This window comes from Pholcus phalangioides, unplaced genomic scaffold (genome assembly GCF_987345545.1).
Source record: "Pholcus phalangioides strain wild (caught in Gottingen) unplaced genomic scaffold, Ppha-v1.0 ptg000041l_1, whole genome shotgun sequence".
Lineage (NCBI taxonomy): Eukaryota > Metazoa > Arthropoda > Arachnida > Araneae > Pholcidae > Pholcus > Pholcus phalangioides.
The window spans coordinates 6,658,781-6,677,035 of record NW_028301627.1 but is presented as its reverse complement, the minus strand read 5'-3'; the positions used below and the strand labels follow the sequence as shown (position 1 = coordinate 6,677,035).

At 42.9% G+C, this 18,255-nt stretch overlaps 1 protein-coding gene across 4 annotated transcripts in view; it reads left to right on the top strand.

Annotated features, from left to right (window-relative positions):
• Positions 1–2,946: 2,946 nt before the first annotated feature.
• Positions 2,947–18,255, top strand: part of LOC149065185 (uncharacterized) — a 70,788-nt gene continuing 55,479 nt past the window's right edge. For 2 of the 4 annotated variants that reach the window (XM_089254498.1, XM_089254496.1), the window contains exon 1: positions 2,978–5,551. In XM_089254498.1, the coding sequence (XP_089110624.1) occupies positions 3,626–5,551 (1,926 nt within the window). In that variant the 5' untranslated portion in view covers positions 2,978–3,625. Of the gene's footprint in view, positions 5,552–18,255 lie in introns of all 4 variants that reach the window. The other 2 variants (XM_089254497.1, XM_089254499.1) reach the window with 2 other exon arrangements.

Below are 18,255 nucleotides of genomic sequence, written 5' to 3'. Positions count from 1 at the left end.
ATCCGTGAAACATTTAGAGATCACTAAAGCGGCTTTGTAGGGGGCTTACCAATAGGGAGAATGTTAGTTCAGGTGCCCAATAACTATCGAAAGGGGTTTTTTTTTCGTTTTTGGAGCACCGAGTAAGATGCCATAAAGGGTGGTTGATGACGTTTGCATTGTCCAAACCCCCTCCGCCTTTGTCAGCAAATCGGAAACCCCTCCTCCCATCGGCGATGACGTAATACTTGAACGGCCCCTGAGTGCCGGCCTACCATTCCAATGCGATAAAATGATGTACTATACCATAGCTTCCCAAAGTTTATATTCCATCGCCCCCTTCTTCAGAGAAATTTTTTCTCCCATCATCCCCCAACTCAAGCGTACCCATAAGATCTTATGTTATACCCGCAGCTTCTATCCCCCCCCCCCCCACGGACCTTTACATCGACCACCAGGGGGCGATATTGCCCACTTTTTAAAATATTGTACTATAGAGTCGAATCCCGATTGGACGAATACCATTATAACGAACACTTTTCTAATCCCCAGATAATATAGGAACAATACAAAAATCTGGAATCCCTTTATAACGAAGTGATTTCTCCGGTGTCTTGGAGTTCGTTGTAACGGGATTCGACTGCACATGATAATTCATACATGTGTTGTATGATTACATCGGGATACTATTCCATTATAACGAAGTGATTTCTCCGGTGTCTTGGAGTTCGTTATGACGGGATTCAACTGTAAATGATAATTCATACATGTGTTGTATGATTACATCGGGATACTTTCGCGAAATTTGTAGCCATTATATCGGGGTCCAAGTACCGTCGAATTCCGTTATAACGAACTCCAAGAGATCGGAGAAATCACTTCGTTATAAAGGTTTTTGTATGATTCCTATGTAAACTTATCTAGGGGGGGGGGGGGAATTAGAAAAGTGTCCTTTAAAACGGAATTTCCGTTATAGCGGTATTCGTTAAAATGGGATCGACTGTATATTTATCCTACATAATAGACCCCAGTGGGGTTCCCAAATTTTTTTTTCCTTCCCGCAACCCCAGAGCAATGCGACTTTACCTTCCCGTATCCCCTTGGATAATACGCGTTTCATCTGTTGGAAAATTCAGAGTTTTCTTCTGTAATTGATTACATTAATTATACTGAGGGGGTCATTCAAGTATTACGTCAGCATCGAGCGAGGGGGAGTTTGACGGTTGGTTACGTCATCAACCACCTTTTTATGAAGACATGAAATATTCTAAGCTGCTGAAGAAATTTTGCTGACGGGGGGGGGGGGGGGGAGTGGGTGTCAAAAATGGCTGAAAATTTGCTGACGTAATAGTTGAATGCCCCCCCCCCCCTTCCCTATGCACAACATGGTAATAACACGAGGTACCAACGTAAAGAAACCACGGAATTGTTTAGGACTTTAGGTGATCAATGGTACTTTTTCTCAACCGAAATGGAAAACAAGTACGACACATTTCTGCGAGCACAAGTCATTATAAGATGAGAAGGCCAAAATATTGATATATTTCTCGCATATATATATCTTATATATATAAACATACATATATACATCTCGCACCCCCAAAAATGCTCTCCAATCCCCCCCCCCATGTTGGGAGGCACTGTACTAGACTCGTTTGGAATTTCTTTCATGTTTATCGAATTCACCAGTTACACTGGGCTGTAATGCATAATCGCAGATGAAGGCGATAAATTTCAAGTACTGTATTTATCAAATTTACCGACGATACTTGGTTACTGTGCACAATCGCCGGTAAAAGCGATAATGTGTTTCCGGTATTTATCACATTTACCAGTGACGCTTGGTTATTATGCATAATATCCGGTATATAAAAGTGATAAATTTATCGAACTTACCAACACGATTGGTAAGTATGCGTAATAACAGGCTAACCGATTTATCACATTTACTGACCGAGCCGCAACTAGGGAGGAGCAGACGGGTCTGGTGCCTTGGGAGCTGAAACAGAAAGAGCGCCAAATTCCCGCTTTGACTGCTTCCTCTACATGCAAGGGGGCTTGCCCCGGGTGACAAACTACCTAGTTGCGGTCCTGTTTACTGTAACACACGGACATTTCCAAACGAGTCTTGAAAAAATATCGTTGCAGAGGGATTTATTGTTATATCGAGTATCGTTGTAGCGAATTTTCAACAACAAAAAAAATGATTGAACTCTCAAGAATGAATTTGCAATACAGTCCAATCCCGTTTTAACGAATACCGTTATAGCGAAAATCTCGTTTTTTTAAGGAACACTTTTCTAATCCCCCAGATAAGAGTTCACATAGAAACAATGCCAAAAACCTGGAATTCCTTTATAACGAAATTTCGTTATAACGAATTTATTTCCTCGATCTCTTGGAGTTCGTTATAACGGGATTCGACTGTACTTATATACAGTGCCGCAACTAGATGTTTGGTCACCCGGGGCAAGTGCGCATTTCGACGCCCCCACCCAAAGCTGCATCTTTCAAGCGGCTTTGCCCCCATCCCTTGAAATGCTGAAGGGAGAGGTTTCAGAATGAAATTTCGCCCCCCTCGAGTCCAGCGCCCGGGGCACGAGACCCGCTTGCCCCCCCTCTAGTTGCGGCCCTGCTTATATATTCACAAATCGAGTCGCATTTAAGAACCTCACCGAATCATCATCCAAAAAATTTTAGTGGTTATTTTTTTTAAGTAGTTAATGTTCGAGCAGGTTTCTTTCCGAGGCAAAAGAACCGGGAAGTCATTCCAATCCGAAAAAAAGAGAGATAAAAACAGCATAAAGAAATACATAAGTAAATGAAAAAAAAAAGGGGGGGGGGAAACCACGTCCCGGGACTAATTATAAGAAAGAAGAAGAAGAAACGGTTGATATCAGCACCCTCTAGCGGTGACAGTTGGGCGTTCCCTTATATGGAGGGTGGGCTGCTTTTAGCAACAGGCAGAGGGAAGGACACACACACGCGTGCGTTCAACATATACAGTATGATGCCTGAGGATTGATGTCGACACAGTAGACATTCTGTTCGTTGTCGGTTATTTTCTTCTGCCCCGAGATACACGCTCGCGCGCGCGAAAGTGCATTTTCTGTGTCGACGGGAAGAAAGAAGAAGAAGAAAGTATTTTCTTATTATTATTATTATTTTCTTTCGATCCAAGAACAGTTCTACGGGAAGTCAAATCTGTGTGAACTGGTTTTCGTGATTCTTTTCGATAGGATTGTAATGATGGTCGTTCCATGTTCCTAAATGTGGTGCGTGGGATTTCTATTAGAGCCCGATGGGATATTGTGATGATTTATCGATGGAACTGAGTGGCTGAAGCGTGCACGCGAGGAACTTGGACCCTTGGATTAGCCCCTTCTGTGACACTTAAAGGGAAGTAGTCCTGTATTTATCTCGAATTAATTGTTTGTTTCAAATATCTTTCGATTTGAGAGATTCTGAAGAACCGTATGTTTGTTGTTGTTGTTGTGAATTGTGCGTGTGGTGATGGCTGTTGATATCAGTTAGCGAGTCGCGAATGGAGTAGAGGATGAAATTACGGTGATTTGGGAATTCGAAACGCGCGTGTGTGTGTAATGTGAGGTCGTAAGCGTTTGGAATAAATCGTAATAATTTAGTTATGCAAAGCGATTATGCGAGCTGCCACTACGTAGTCACCACAACGCCTACCTACTGCACCGCTATCGTCGACTTATCGCGTAGTAGGTCCGTCCATGCGGTTGAGCATAACCCCTGTTGCCCTGATCCGACCATACTGTCCGCCGAGGATTGCAAAGCCGTGCATTATGGGTTGTGTTCGCCTTTGTTGAGGCTGCCGTCTTTCAGTATAGTGCCGTCAGCGACTAGTCCGAGCTTGAATTCGCCGACGTCCAGTAAAGGATCCGTCCATCAGCAGCCTCAGTCGCCGAAAGATGTAGTGGAGTCGTCGCCGAAATGCCGGTCGAATCCAAACTCGCCGAAAATTAACTCGTCGTCGTCGTCACCACCTGTTGTTAGTCCGACATCGGCTACGAAGAACCCTTTCCAGCAGCTTCAGCAGCAGCATCCTCTAGAAACTGTCGAGGCTGGTCCTCAGGATGCGCCTGGTGCTAATCCCGTGACTAAACCAATGTCCAAGGTTGATCTCGAGATTTTCGATCCGGTCGAATTGCTGGCCGCGGATCTCGAAGGGAAATTGGAAGCGCTCGTGAACTCTTTCGTCGCTCAAGACAAAGTTAGACTTGCGGCCAGGAAGAAAGGTGATGACCGAGCGCAGATCCTCACGAAGACATTGCCGAGGAACCAACAGTTGACAACACCTCCACCTTCTCCAGGAAGCAACAATGAAGCGAACGCGCAACAGCTCCTCGAGTCGTCACCCGAGCTCGCCGAGCACCATGGCGGCAGTGGTGGCGCAGCAACCAAGTACTCCAAATCCAATCCCCTCGACGTGGAACGCAGCTCGTCCCTGTTCAAGGATGGCATGAACGTCGCTAAGCAGAGCCTGGAGTTCTTGCAGTCCAGGAACACCCCTTCGCCTACGATAACGCCACCCCTGAAGCCGTCTGCAGAATATCAACAGAGCGGCGTCAAGGCTCAGATAACGAAGTTCTCCTCCATCGACAAAGACACTCCGCAGTCCCCGGTGAACTCCCTGGAACGACGTCAGGTCGTCAAACCCTCGAAGCAGGACAACGCTCCAACGACGCCACCAAGTTTCAAACCGGGACCCCTGTCTTTGGACGAACTTCAAGAATTGCTCAAGTCGACGTCTGAACCTTTCCCGGAACCCATACAGACAACAGTGTTCGAGAACACCAGGTTGGCGAACCTCCACTACGACAGTAAAGCTAGTCCCCTCCAACCGAACCATGTAAATAACAGGGAGCACCTCATTTATTCCCAGCGAGATGCCAACGGGGTCGAACCGGAAGGTGTGAATCAGAACCCACATGCTATCAAGTCATTCGAAAACTCTAGTCACCCTCACTACAAGCCATTCGAAGACGTCTTACTGCAGGAGGTGCCTTACAAATTGAGCCCGACCCAAGACTACGTCCAGTCTCCGGTTGACTACGCAAAGTCGAGGTTCCAGAACGTCCAGCACGGTAAACAGGACACGGATTCGAAACCCCGCCCGGTGAAGAACGGGCACTTGGTGACCGAAGCCAAGTACAAATGGGAGAACTACCCGCACGGGAACTGGGGTAACCTACCCTTGTCGGAACAGCAGATGGTCGTCGTCGAGAACGGCGACACCAATGGACACAGGAGGACACTGTCCATGGAAGGACTCTTCGAGACACCCAGCCCGTCCATACCGCACCCGAAACTTACCAACGTACAGAAACAGCACATCAAGGAAAGGTCCCTCTCTCCGACGGATCGGCACTCTCACGTCCCGATAAGACCGTTCCTCACGAAAGGGTCCGTGGCGGAACGGGTCCTGTTGTTCGAGTGCTGCCCGGACCGCGCCCTGGAACGCGCGACCTCCGGGACCAAGGCCAAGAACTTGCTGATAAACACCTGGAGGGCCAGCGGGAGCGATGTCCACAACAAAATGCAGGTAAGAATTTTAATTTTTAGGTAATTCCTCGTACATTTTTTAGGGGATCCTAGGCGATGGGCGACTATTAGTTTATGCTCTTTTTCCTCACATCACGAGGCTCTTATGAGGGGCGATGGCCCCCCTCATCCCCCCGCCGCAGATCCACGCCTGAGTAAGCCTACATCAGTGGTTCTCATACTGATGGTCCCCTTTCGGTACTAGGATATTCTAAGGGAGGGGTGCCCACGGAGAAAACTGAGATGAAAGTGGAGCTACGACAAGAGGTGAAGGGGACCCACTGAGAGTTGTGAAGAGAAATAGTTTTCAAGTGAAAATATGTTGGGAAAATGTGACTACAGTCAATGTTTATAACGTTCCCGCTTAGTACGACTTATTTTCGCAGTCCCAACTCTAAATAATTCTCATTAAGATTTCCCGTTTAAAGCGTTTCCCGCTTACCACGGTTTTTATGACGTTTTTTTTAAACATTATAAGTGGGGATCCACTGTATATACTTTCAGAACCCAGCAGAACTGTCCATTTAACCAGAGCTATCTCAACCCATGTTCCTATACGGGCATGACCCTGGGCCTCGCGTCCATAAGGGGTGCCTACATGATGAGATTTGGTACTATGATTTTCGAATGTAAGTATTTAAATATGCAAACGCTCTGAATATACATATTCTTCCAGCTAAGTATGAGACTCGAGAATACCACTTTGCACGGGAACCCATGACTGTGAGACGGCTATGCATAGATCTCCCACAACAAGGAAGATCACTGAACTCTAGCCGAGGACCCTTGGTGACGTGTCGGGAGGGACGATATACAGTCGACGCTCGTTGTAACGACCCCACGTTATAGCGACCATTCCGTTACAATGACCGGTGGGATACTTGCCAAATGTTTTTATAGAACGACTATCACATTAGGGATACGTAAATTTGCTGGATTTTGATGACGGGTGGGGGGGGGGGTGTTTGAAGGGTGCTTACATCATCAACCACCCTTTGTTGAAGATATGAAATATTCTATGACGAAATTTTGCTGATAAGGGGGGCGGGGGGGTCAGTGTTTTGCTGACAAGGAGGGGGAAGGATCAAAAATGGCTAAAAATCTGCTGACGTAATACTTGAATGGCCCCTTGGATTTCACGTGTAAAGTCAATTTATTTTAACTCTTTTCTGGTGCCGTGTCTTCAGCAGAATACTATGCCGCAATTCCAACATACAGTAGAGTCTCGTTTATCCGACCCATGGCCCCCACATCCTGTAGCGGGGCCCCTAGGCTTTGATCTTTTGCGAGCCCCTTCTGTAGTTAATTTATAGCGTGAAAAAGCAAAAAAAAAAAAAGATAACCGTCCCGGGCCCCAGGGCTAGAGCCCTGTCAGCCCCCCCCCCTCCCCCTATGTGAGGGGGCCATGATCCGACCTTCCGTATTATCCGACGTCCCACCCCACCGCAAAAAAAAAATGATCAAGCACCAAACTTGTTGAGCTTTTAGATTTTCAAATAACGAAATGGCGGAGTTAAGGCTCTAGAAACTTCAATTAAATGCATTGAGCAACAAGAGGAAGCTACAAGAATTGACATAATGATGCTGCAAAGATGGCGAGATTTGGCAGCGAAGAAACGGCACTGGTCAGGAAAGCAGACTACGATCAAAAATTCTTCTAAGGCCGGTATTACACTATAAAAGTTTGATAAAATTTCTTTTATAAAATTTCAAAAATGCAACCAATAAGTGTCTCGGTTACATTCGAGCAAACGTAACGGAGACGCTTATTGGTTGAATTTTTCAAGGTTTATCAAAGAGCTTTTACAAAACTTTTATAGTGTAATGCCGGCCTAAATCATCACAGGACTGAACTTTTTTAGGCACTGTATTTGATTTCAAAATATTCCGTAACTGTATATAAGTTCATTTTCTCACTTCATTATTTCTGTCGTTTTGCTGTAAACATGATTATTAGGTTCGTAATGTTGTCTCGAAAATGTGTCCGGACCGCTTAAGTGCTCTGGAACTGTGCCACGCATCACTCAACTGATCCGTAATTATACACCGCGGATCACTTAAATAATCTGAGAAAGTGCCGCGTGTAACTTGAGTGATTCAGAACCGCACTGGGGGCCGCTTAAGTGCTCTAAAACTACGCCACATGTCACTCAAGGGATCTCTAAATGTGTCACGGATCGCTCAAGTGTTCTGGAATTGCGTCCCGGGTCATTTAAGTGATCTGAAAATTTGGCCCGGGCCGCTTAAATGCTATGGAATTATACCACGGGACACTTAAGCGATCTGTAAATGTGCCGCTTAGTTCATTTTGTACAAAATTAGGTTTGAGGAGGGCAGGCCGCATCAGATGAACCCCCCAGGGTCATATTTGGTCCGCGGGCCTTTATGCTATTTATCATTATATGGCCTAGAGGGTGGGTCGCAATGAATTTATTGAAGATAAATTTTGAGTTCATAGTCTTCAAATGGCATTGAAAGTAACAGAAATTAATTATAACAACATTAAATGAAAAATAACATAAAAGAAATTTGAATTTTTTGCATTAAAAAAATGAATTTTTGGTCGCCGGGAGGGGCACGAGGCCCCCCTATGCCCCCCCCCCCCGCGTACGTCTCTGATCCCACCAATATCCGTTAAGATTGGGAGGCGTTCGGGGGGGAGGCAGAGTTGAAGACGAAATTTTGCTGACGGGGGGGAGAGGGTCAGAGTTTTGCTGACTTATGCTGACAAGTTGGGGGGGGGGGACGGGGGTCAAAAATGGCTAAAAGTTTGCTGACGTTATTCTTGAACGGCCCCTTAGCATAATTTTCCTACAGAACTCGGAAACGAAAGTCAACTGAACCCGTATTTTAAGAGCTAGAATTTCATTGTCGGAACTTATTTTTAAGAAACTTATGTTAGAGTAATCGTCTTCATATTGAGAAAAGCAGCAATATACGATATTCGTTCAGATGAACGACACCTTTGAACCACGAATTATGTATGCCTGGTTACTGCAGGCGTCGGGAAGAATTTTACTGCCAGTAATATATAGCCTAACTTATACAGTGATACTTTTTTTTCCTTTTTGGTAGCTTAAATACGCACTTATCATTTTTCTTTGAGTTATCTTCGTCTTGGCCATAACATAGCTGCCAACTTTTGAAAATGAAAATTCGGGAGATTTTCGCGCAAACCCGTATTTTATGCTTAAACCACTCCCTAATAAATACAATAGGGATTTTCCAAACATAAAGTTAAAGCGTAGGGAATAAAATCCCTACTCAAAAACTGAAGTCAAATTAAAATAGGGATTTTACACATATGGAATTTGTTAAACCCTTGGGAATAAAATTCCTACGCAAAAAACAAGTGAAATTGGAGGCCAAAACTTCAATGATGTGAAAATAAATATTGTGTTCAATCAGAAACGCTGTGAACAAACATTCTGCGGGAATGACCCCAAAATCATCGGAAGATGAAGGAAAAAAACATCAATTTTTTAAGAACACTAAATTTTTGTGACACTTGCTTGATGTTTTTTTTCCCATTTCACGTGTGATGATGGCAGTCTTTCCATGACCGATGTTTATGTCCGTAACACAACTTGTACAAAAAGGAAAAGTCGGCCCTCTTCTGGAACGTTTGATGGAAGGAAATTCATCGGAATAAGTATCTTTAAAATTGATTAAATATGTTTTTGCTTATCATTATTCATGCTTTGTTATATCGCACGTACGGAACTTCAACAAAAGAAATTTTGACCATATGCGCGTCACTTCCTGACCAGGACTATTGGCTACTATTTATCCAGGACTATTGGCTGCTAAGCCATTTCCCTGCACGATAAGACAAACAACTTTCTTGTTACCATCAGAGGGTTTGTAAAACTTCCTTAAAAAGGGAATTTCCCCATTTACGACGTGTGACGTCATTTCGAAAGGGAAAAAAAAGGGCTTCGTGTCCCACAAGAAATTGGACTGTTTTCATAAGCGGGGATTTTTTTTTAATGAAGTAGGTAATTTTTAGGGACAATTAGGGATTTTTGTGATTTTCGTAAAAATTCGGGAGATTTAAGAACTTTTCGGGAGGTCGAGCGATGAAGCTAAAATTCGGGAGACTTGGCAGCTATGCCATAACAGAATTAAATTCTTTGAATTCTTTTAAAATGAATGCGTCACCCACAAGATTCACTTCACGCACCCAGCATTGGTAGTGCGCGAAATGTTGTCACACCCACACAAAGAAGTGGTTTTGATAATTTTGAAGCACGCAGTCATGTAACGCGCGGAGTCTGATACTTATGCTGACCATATTTCCTCGAGAGAAATACGGGGAATTGGGATTCTAAAAATACGGGACAACGCCAATTACCGCCAAGAACAACGCCAAAAGTGCACAAAGTCGCTCAATATTGCCGAAATCACAGAGAAATCGCAATGGCGTGAAACAAAGCGTTACTGCGAATTGAAGTGGATTAAAAAGCGAAATAAAATGTTCAACAAGAGAAATGTGGGAGATTAATATTCTTATTTATAGTTGTAATTATCATAATATAATTTATGAGTTGAAGAGCAATTTCAATCTTTGCGTGTGACTTCAATAAAGTAGGCGTCATGTAAAAAACGGGACACTTTTGCCAAAAAGTCGGGACGGCCAGAAAAAGAACGAAAACTGGGACTGTTCCGGGAAATACTGATACTAGATCCTTTATTTTCGTACTTATTTTTGTATTCTTTTAAGGTGTCAATTATAGCTTGGAGAAAGAAACACACGGAAGAATTAACGATAAAATTTAAATTATCGAGATTTACGCAGAAAAGTAGTGAAAATTCAAATTTTTGCATTTATTTGTCAACATTGGCAAATTTCGCATTTATCGCGGTTATTTCTTGAATACGGAATTTACGTATCCCTATAATAACGTTCCCACTTAGAACGTTTCTTAGTACGACTTATTTTCGCAGTCACAGCTCTAAATAATTCTCATTAAGATTTCCCGTTGTGACCGTTGTATCTATATTTTGTTACGCACTGTATTTTCACTCTCACAACTAGTAGATAGTAGAGGCTGATTTCTGAACGCATTTTGAGCATTTTTTAAATTGGAATTACACCTCTACGACGAACGGTTGAAGAGATAAATGCCATACTAGCACTTACAGGACACCCTGTATAGCGCAGATCATACAAATTAAAGTGCAATTAATTTCATCCCATTTTTTTACACTCACGAAGGGGTTGGTGCGCTAACCCCTCGGTGTGGGACGCTCTGCGGTAGCAATTTTTTTCTATGGTCACGTTGTCGCCGTATCTGTTGTACCTCCGCGTCAGGAAAGTTTCTGACGAAGGTAGGCCTACGTTATAACTGTCCATCTGGTACCCAAATTTTGATAGCACAGTGAGGTAAGTCCATGAAAAAGAATGGATGGGTGTTTACGTGTAGGAATATCGCGAGGTCATACGCACGCCCGAAAAGTGGCTGCGAAATAAACGCGTAGGTTATGGTGGTTATAATGAGAGATTGACCTTCGGTGGCATCACGCGGAATATCATTACCTATCTTATTACACACGCCGTGGATTCCTTTGTCTCGTTTTCAACGCCTATAAGGGGAGGAGGAGGAGGCTTCATTCATGAAAGCAACTTCTAGGGCTGTGAAAGGGGAGTAAATAAGCGCAAGTAAGAGCACAATACTTTTGAAACGAACATTATTCAGTGGTGGTCACAAAAAGCGAATAGAATGCTCGGTCTCATTTTCAAAAAGGTCTCTTCGCGTTCTCCTAAAGTCATTCTTCCGCTTTTCCGAGGCTTAGTTCGTCCTGGACTGGAGTATGCCGTAAGGTTTTGGAGACCATACCTACAGAGGGACGTAGACTTGGTTGAAGGGGTGCAGAGAAGAGCTACGCGTGCCCTTATTGGCAAGCGGGGCTATGCAAACACCAAACATGGCTCCCGCTCTGTCCCTTGTGGGATATAAGCAGATACACGAGTTATGAAGAGAGACTTCATTTTTTAAATATATTTACACTGGATGAACGCAGGTGTCGGGGAGATATGATCGAAGTGTTCAAAATTTTCAATGGGATGGATAGGATGGACCATGAACTTTTAGTACACCGCCAATCGACTGCTTTTACAAGGGGACACCAGTATCGATTGGTAATCTCCCCGTTAAAAAGTCTCGCCACAGAGAGCAACACACCTACAAGCAGAACAAATTCAATCATCACACATCGCTCACTTCACTTCTGAAATATATGTAGATGGCAGAAATACGATAAACATGTTGGGGTAAATCGAGAAGCTATCCATTCTTAGAATAAGACAACCATAAGTATTCTTTATGGGCATTGTATAATATTTCGTCATGTATATACAGGGTGATTATAAAAAAACTATCCCGACATATGGGCCCCTAACTATCATACCATTCACAGAAACTGAATGAAATTTTGGCATAAGGTATTTTGAGGTATGCGCTCAAGAATGATAAGGAAAACAACAGTGTCACTCTAACAGTTACAGTGAGAAAATTTCGAAAATATCAAATGGCAACACCAAGTTTTTTGCATTGGAATGTGATCTCCATTGTGAAAAACCCTAAATAGCGTTCGAACGGCAACTGTAGCATGAAAATCACCGGCGGTAGATAGGCTAAAAGTGAGGACAACCAATAAGGACAGAGAAGCAGCATAAAATAAAGCATTTTATTGTGTTTCCACATGACCTTGTGGAGGACTAATCAGGCTGGGAACGAAGAAACGGTGTGACGAATGAAACGAACATTAATGCTCTGGTGCACGGCAAAGTCCTTTTTCCTTGCCTAGCTCCGGGGATTTTGGTGCTACAGGTGCCATTCCAACGCTATTCAGTGTTTTTCAGTATGGAGATCGCATTCCAATACAAAAAACTTAGTGTTGCCATTTGATATTTTCGAAATTTTCTCACTGTAACCGTAACTGTTAGAGTGACACTGTAGTTTTCAATATCATTCTTGAGCGCATACCTCAAAATACCTTATGCCAAAATTTCATTCAGTTTCTGTGAATGGTATGATAGTTAGGGGCCCATATGTCGGGATAGTTTTTTTTTATAATCACCCCGTATATTGTTTGTAATTGCATTTTTAATTGGGTTGCTGTATTTTAGTAATACATGACATCCATACTTGCTATGGGTATCTTTTTCTCAGCCACCTCGTTAGGTATTTTTTTAGACCTGTTTTTAGAAAACTTTTCTTGGCACGTAAAAAAAATTTTTCTAATGCCTAGATTAGCATCCCCGATATAAGCAGTATTTTCCCCAATCAGATATGGCAGGGCCGGACTAACCCATATGAAGGCCTCAAGCACTCAAGTGTTTTGGTGCTCCCTCCCCGTCCCCTTTACTTTTAACCTTAACGAGGCCTTATGACAATTAGATCTGTTTGCAATTTTCGAGAATAAGTATGTAAATTGGTAAGCAGTGATGCCACGGCTTAGGAGCCTCAAGTGCCGGGGAAGCCTCATGACAATTTGATATGCTTAAAATATTGGAGAGAGTAAGTATGTGGGAATTGGTAGGGCTGATATTTATAGAGCTAGGTAAGGGGTCACAGAAAACTTTGTTTCGCCCGGGGAAGGGGGTGACAGTGTGATGCTGTTGAAGACGGCTCTGGACTTACTTATGGAAATTCAGCGAAATCCCAACACAAAAACTCGACACGAGTTCTTGTTCGCAGTCAACTTAGTTTTTCTGCTTTTGTGTCACACTCAGGGCCGCAACTAGAAACGAAAATTTACTCTGTTACTTGTGGGACCTGCATCCATTTTAGCGCCCCTCCCCGTAATTTCTAACGGAAAAAGATTAAACTCAGCGCCCGGGATTAGTGCATCGTGATTGGCCGAAATGAATGATGAACCATTACGTCGCTCTCACGGTGAAATTTTTGCTGGCGACGTTTAACACAATAGATACATTTAATTGTACTTGAACCCGACACCGTTGGAGTAATGGTTATAGTACGAGACTCACGTGTCGAAGGTTGTGTGTTCGATTCGGTCTGTGTGTGTAAAAAACCTATCCAAATCTTTTTCCCATCTTTGCTGTCATTTACTGATTCACTAAAAAATGTTTCCATTTCTGTTTCTAATTTAATCAAATGCGGTTCACGTGCATCGAGAAGACAATAACGGCTCAGCTATCACTTACTGATTCAATAAGAAATGCTTTCATTTTTCGTCAATGAACTTTGAAATTCAGTTTCGCCCAAAACTCCGTTTCTCGTGACGTCTTGTTAGCTTTCTTGTGCTCGCAGTAACCAATCACCGGCGTGCGAATGCTTCCTGTGTTACTGAGAAAGTGGGGATTGTAATTACGTGCCCGGGACACCAGATCCTTTAGTTGAAGCCCTGGTCGACCTTTTGATAAAGATCTTCAACTGCTCAATTAAGTTCTCTTAACATTTTAGGATTTTTATAGGATGGTTGATGTTTTGGGGGGGGGGAAATTTACATTAAAAAGATGTACCATATTTGACCTTTTTTTGTGGTGCCCTAAAGCACGTGCTTATTTTGCTTAATGGTTAATCCGGCCTTGAGATATGGTTGCCCTAAGTGTAAAAGTCTAATTTATATTTTATAACCCATAAGAATATTAAAGTAAAACCTCTTTCTTTTGCGGTCAGCGGCGGGGCAAAAAAATTCTTCCGTAAAAAGGAGGGAGGGAGGGGTGACCATTAAACAGGGGTTTGAAATGCATACTTTTACTATACAAACACTTTCTTTTCTTTCAAACCGAGCACAACTCAAGTCAATCGCCATGGGCAATTTACTACCGAGTAAGCTATGCCGGAAGCGTAAATGTGCGCACCTAACAGTCTGAGTGCGTGTATAGTGTTGTGTCTGATGCTATCATCTATATTTCAAAAATGAAGTGTAATGATTGAATAAGTACACCGTTGTATGCCTGTTGCTGTCTTTCTTTTCTTTTTTCTTTCAAACCGAGTGCAACTCAGGTCTATCACCATGTATGGGCGATTTACTACCTAGTGAGTTGTGCCGGAGGTGTAACTGTGTGTGTACCTAACAGTCTGAGTGCATATGTAGTGTTGTGCTTGATTTTTCAGTGCTGCCATCTATATTTCAGAAGTGAAATGAGTGATGTGTTATGGTTGAATTTGTGTTGTTTGTAGGTCTGTTGCTTCCTGTTGCTGTCTGCGGCGAGACAATTTTAACGGGGAGATCATCGGCCCGCATTCGCGCCTCGAAGCTTCAGGAAACCAACTTCGGCCGACCAACACTGTGGTGACTGTGGGGTTCGAACCCGGGATCTCGCGATGCGAGTCCGTCACTACGACCACTACACCAACAGCGGCTATCAATCGATACTAATGTCCCCTTGTCAAAGCAGTTGATTGATGTTGTATTAATAATTCACGATCCTTCCTATCCATCCCGTTGAAAATTTTAAACACTTCAATCAAGGCCGTACGTAGCCATTCCTGTGTAAGAGTTTGAATTTAGGCCCCCTTCCAAGTGGGCCCTGTGCGGGTGCACCTGTTACACCTGCCTAGTTACGGCCCTGACTTTGATCATATCTCTCCCGACACCTGCGCTCATCCAATGTAAACATCTTCAAAAAAATGAAGTTTCTCTGCATAACCCAGGCCCACGAAGACACGCGTACCTCTTCAACCAAGTCCATGTCCCTCTGTAGGTATGGTCTCCAAAGCCTTACAGCATATTCCAGTCCCAGAATTCCCAAATCGGTGACCCTAGTTGCATCCTGGATAGTGACACCATTCAACTCGTGAGAGAACCGTGGGTCGTTCGAACCAAAATGAGCGACCATGCGTATGCCAACGCGAAACTTCATGCTCCATTCATTTGCCCGTGCTCCGAATGCCATGCTATCGCTTTGATTGCCGACTACCCCCCGTTAGCATCACGTCATCTGCGAATTTGCTAAATTAAAAAAAATTAAAGAACATTTTTGATTCAGTTAGAAGAATTATCAAGTGTACCTATGGACCACAGGTTGAAGAACGCTGTTCTAAATGATGGCGACTGTCAACAGATGGTGTGTAACAAATACGCGATTGTGCAATCGTCCATGCATGTTAGTCTGTCTTTCTTTATTATTGTGTGATTAGGTAAAGGAACAAAAGAGAAATGGCACGTGGCCCTCTGCCTTTGATCTACATTCCAGTGGAAAAGATGGCCTTCAATTGTTAACGGTATTGGCCTTGAAAATAAGAAAGAATTGTAATTTTTGAAGCGGAACTTCTACGAAATAGCGTGACTATAAGTGACGCGTCATAAGCAAAACAAAGATGCGGCGCCTGGGATTGGACTGTCTCGGATGGCATCCATTGTCTCATACTGAAAAAAAAAAAATGCAGTCATCTAATTAACATTCGTGACACTGCAGGTATTAGGTCATTGGGGGGGGGGATTTTTTTGAGTGGCCTGTAAAAGAGGCCCTTTGTTCATCACCGATGCCACCAATAATTAATGTCATTCCACCAACAGGGTGAACGAAACCTTCCGAAAAATCAGGGCCGAACTTTCCAGACGCGGTGCCCGGGGCGACAATAATTGCGGGGTGTCCTTGTTTGGCGGGGTGGATAATTCTCGACATATTTTTAAATCTATATATATATGTAATTGATTTTCTGTCTGTGTGTGTGTGTGTTCTCTATACAAATCCACAATTTTAAATCTATCGTCGCTAAATTTGTATCAAACAGGACCCGGATTGAACGATAGGCTACTTTAAACGTTTCTCAGACAAGGGCCGGATAGAACGATATTAAAATGCCCGAATTATTTCGGAATGGGTAATTAGTCCGAAATGGGCAAAAAACCGTCGGGCAACAATGGTTTCTGAATCTCAACAATCACTTTCGGAATGTTTACTTTGGTTACCGTGGTTCTCTAGCAGAGAAACACAAGAATTCGGTGGTCTAACCTTTGGAAGAAATCAAGCATGACTGATTTTGATAATAGCGTAGATCTGTGATATAGCTATCTCTATCTCCATGTCGCATCCTTTAGTTGAGGCCTCGGTAACAATTTAGGCATATCCCTCAACTGTCTGAGTCTGACTGGATCACGCGTGAACTGCACGTGGAAAGACCACTACAGTGAATCGTGGATCTACTCCATTTCAACGAAATTCCTCTCCGTCATATTTGCAATGAATCAATGAACGTCAGGACTCTGCCATCGGTCTTATCCTGCTGCCGAGATCTCTTCCAGCCCAGCTTCGTTACGGAGTCTGGAACAAAATACGTGCACCTGACAATCTGAGCCGTATTTATTGTTGTGCGGGAATGTTTAGTGCTGTTATCTAAATTTGAAATTATGAGTGAAGTGAAATGGTTGAATATTTTTACCGTTATAGGCCTGTTGCTCTCTATGGCAAGATTTTTTAACAGGGGAATCGGCTCGCATTCGCGCTTCGAAGTCGGGAACCACAGATATATAGATGGTGCATCTACAGGACCAAAATCTTTTTCTGGGCCCATTTGATAACAGCTTACTGAATGTGAAAGCTCTCTGTGTTGGAGTATGAATTTGTAGATTGTTGGTTTCTAGAAGTAGACAGAAAGATGCTGAGAAAAGACGAGTAGTACTGTATTTATTAGGCATATCCAAAACAATAAAGCCAGGAAATTTTCCAGGGGATTTGTAAATTCGAGATCCTGGTCGTCTGTCACATTCTGGATGGCTAAATGCGGCCAATAGAGTGCTAAGGTTATAGGAATACTTAAGTTAGCCAAATCCTTTTGAGAACCAGAAGTTCTCTTCATCTTGAAATCGTACGTGCCTCTGTGGTTCCACATGAAAAAGAACAAGTATTTCAATGATGAGCTAAACGTGTTTTTCCAGCAGTTCAAAAATTGTGGTATTCATTTAATGAGAGAGACTTACTTAAAGTTGTTAATCCACAATAGTTGAACCCAATGCGTTCTTTGGATGGCCTGAAAATTTACTGTTGGCTATGATTGTTGATGACATTCGACAGAACTTGGATATAGAAGAACTTTAACCCTTTTTATACCCAGACGGTACTTTAAAGTACCAGGGTAAATAAATTTGTTTCGAATTAACTAATGGTTTCAAAAACATTGTTTATATGTTTTTTTAGTTTCTCTTTAATCAGAACTAAAATGACCTACCAAATAATTTACATGATGACTATTTGTTATTGCCATCACATTTATGCTTTTATTTTGTTATAATTTTCCCTTTATTCTATTTTTTCTCAATGTCGGATATAAAGGGTAAAAGCAAGACAATCCGCCTCTAAAGGAAAAACCATTAGACACTTCGTGCTACTTAAGAAAAGCTTCCGAATACACTGGAATTATTAACCGGAATACTTGCCTCTTGTATCCTTCTATCCTTCCCCCCAATGCTACGGGAAGTATGTGATGATATTATGAGTTACTTACCCCGACCCGGCGAATGTGATTCGCCATACGGGGGTTCCCCGAAGGGAGCATTTATTTCCTCAATCAAAAAAAAAAAAATTACATGTTAAAAATATATACATTCTATATCACCGGAGCACCATTGGTCCGAGGTTAACAATTCACATTACAAAACTCGGGCAACACCATTAACAACACGCGAGCAGGAATTCGGTGCTCCCGATTACCACTTTTCAATCTATTTGTTTCTCTCGGGAACATTTCACTCTGTTCCTAAGTACCTTTGCACTGCCAAGTCCATTAT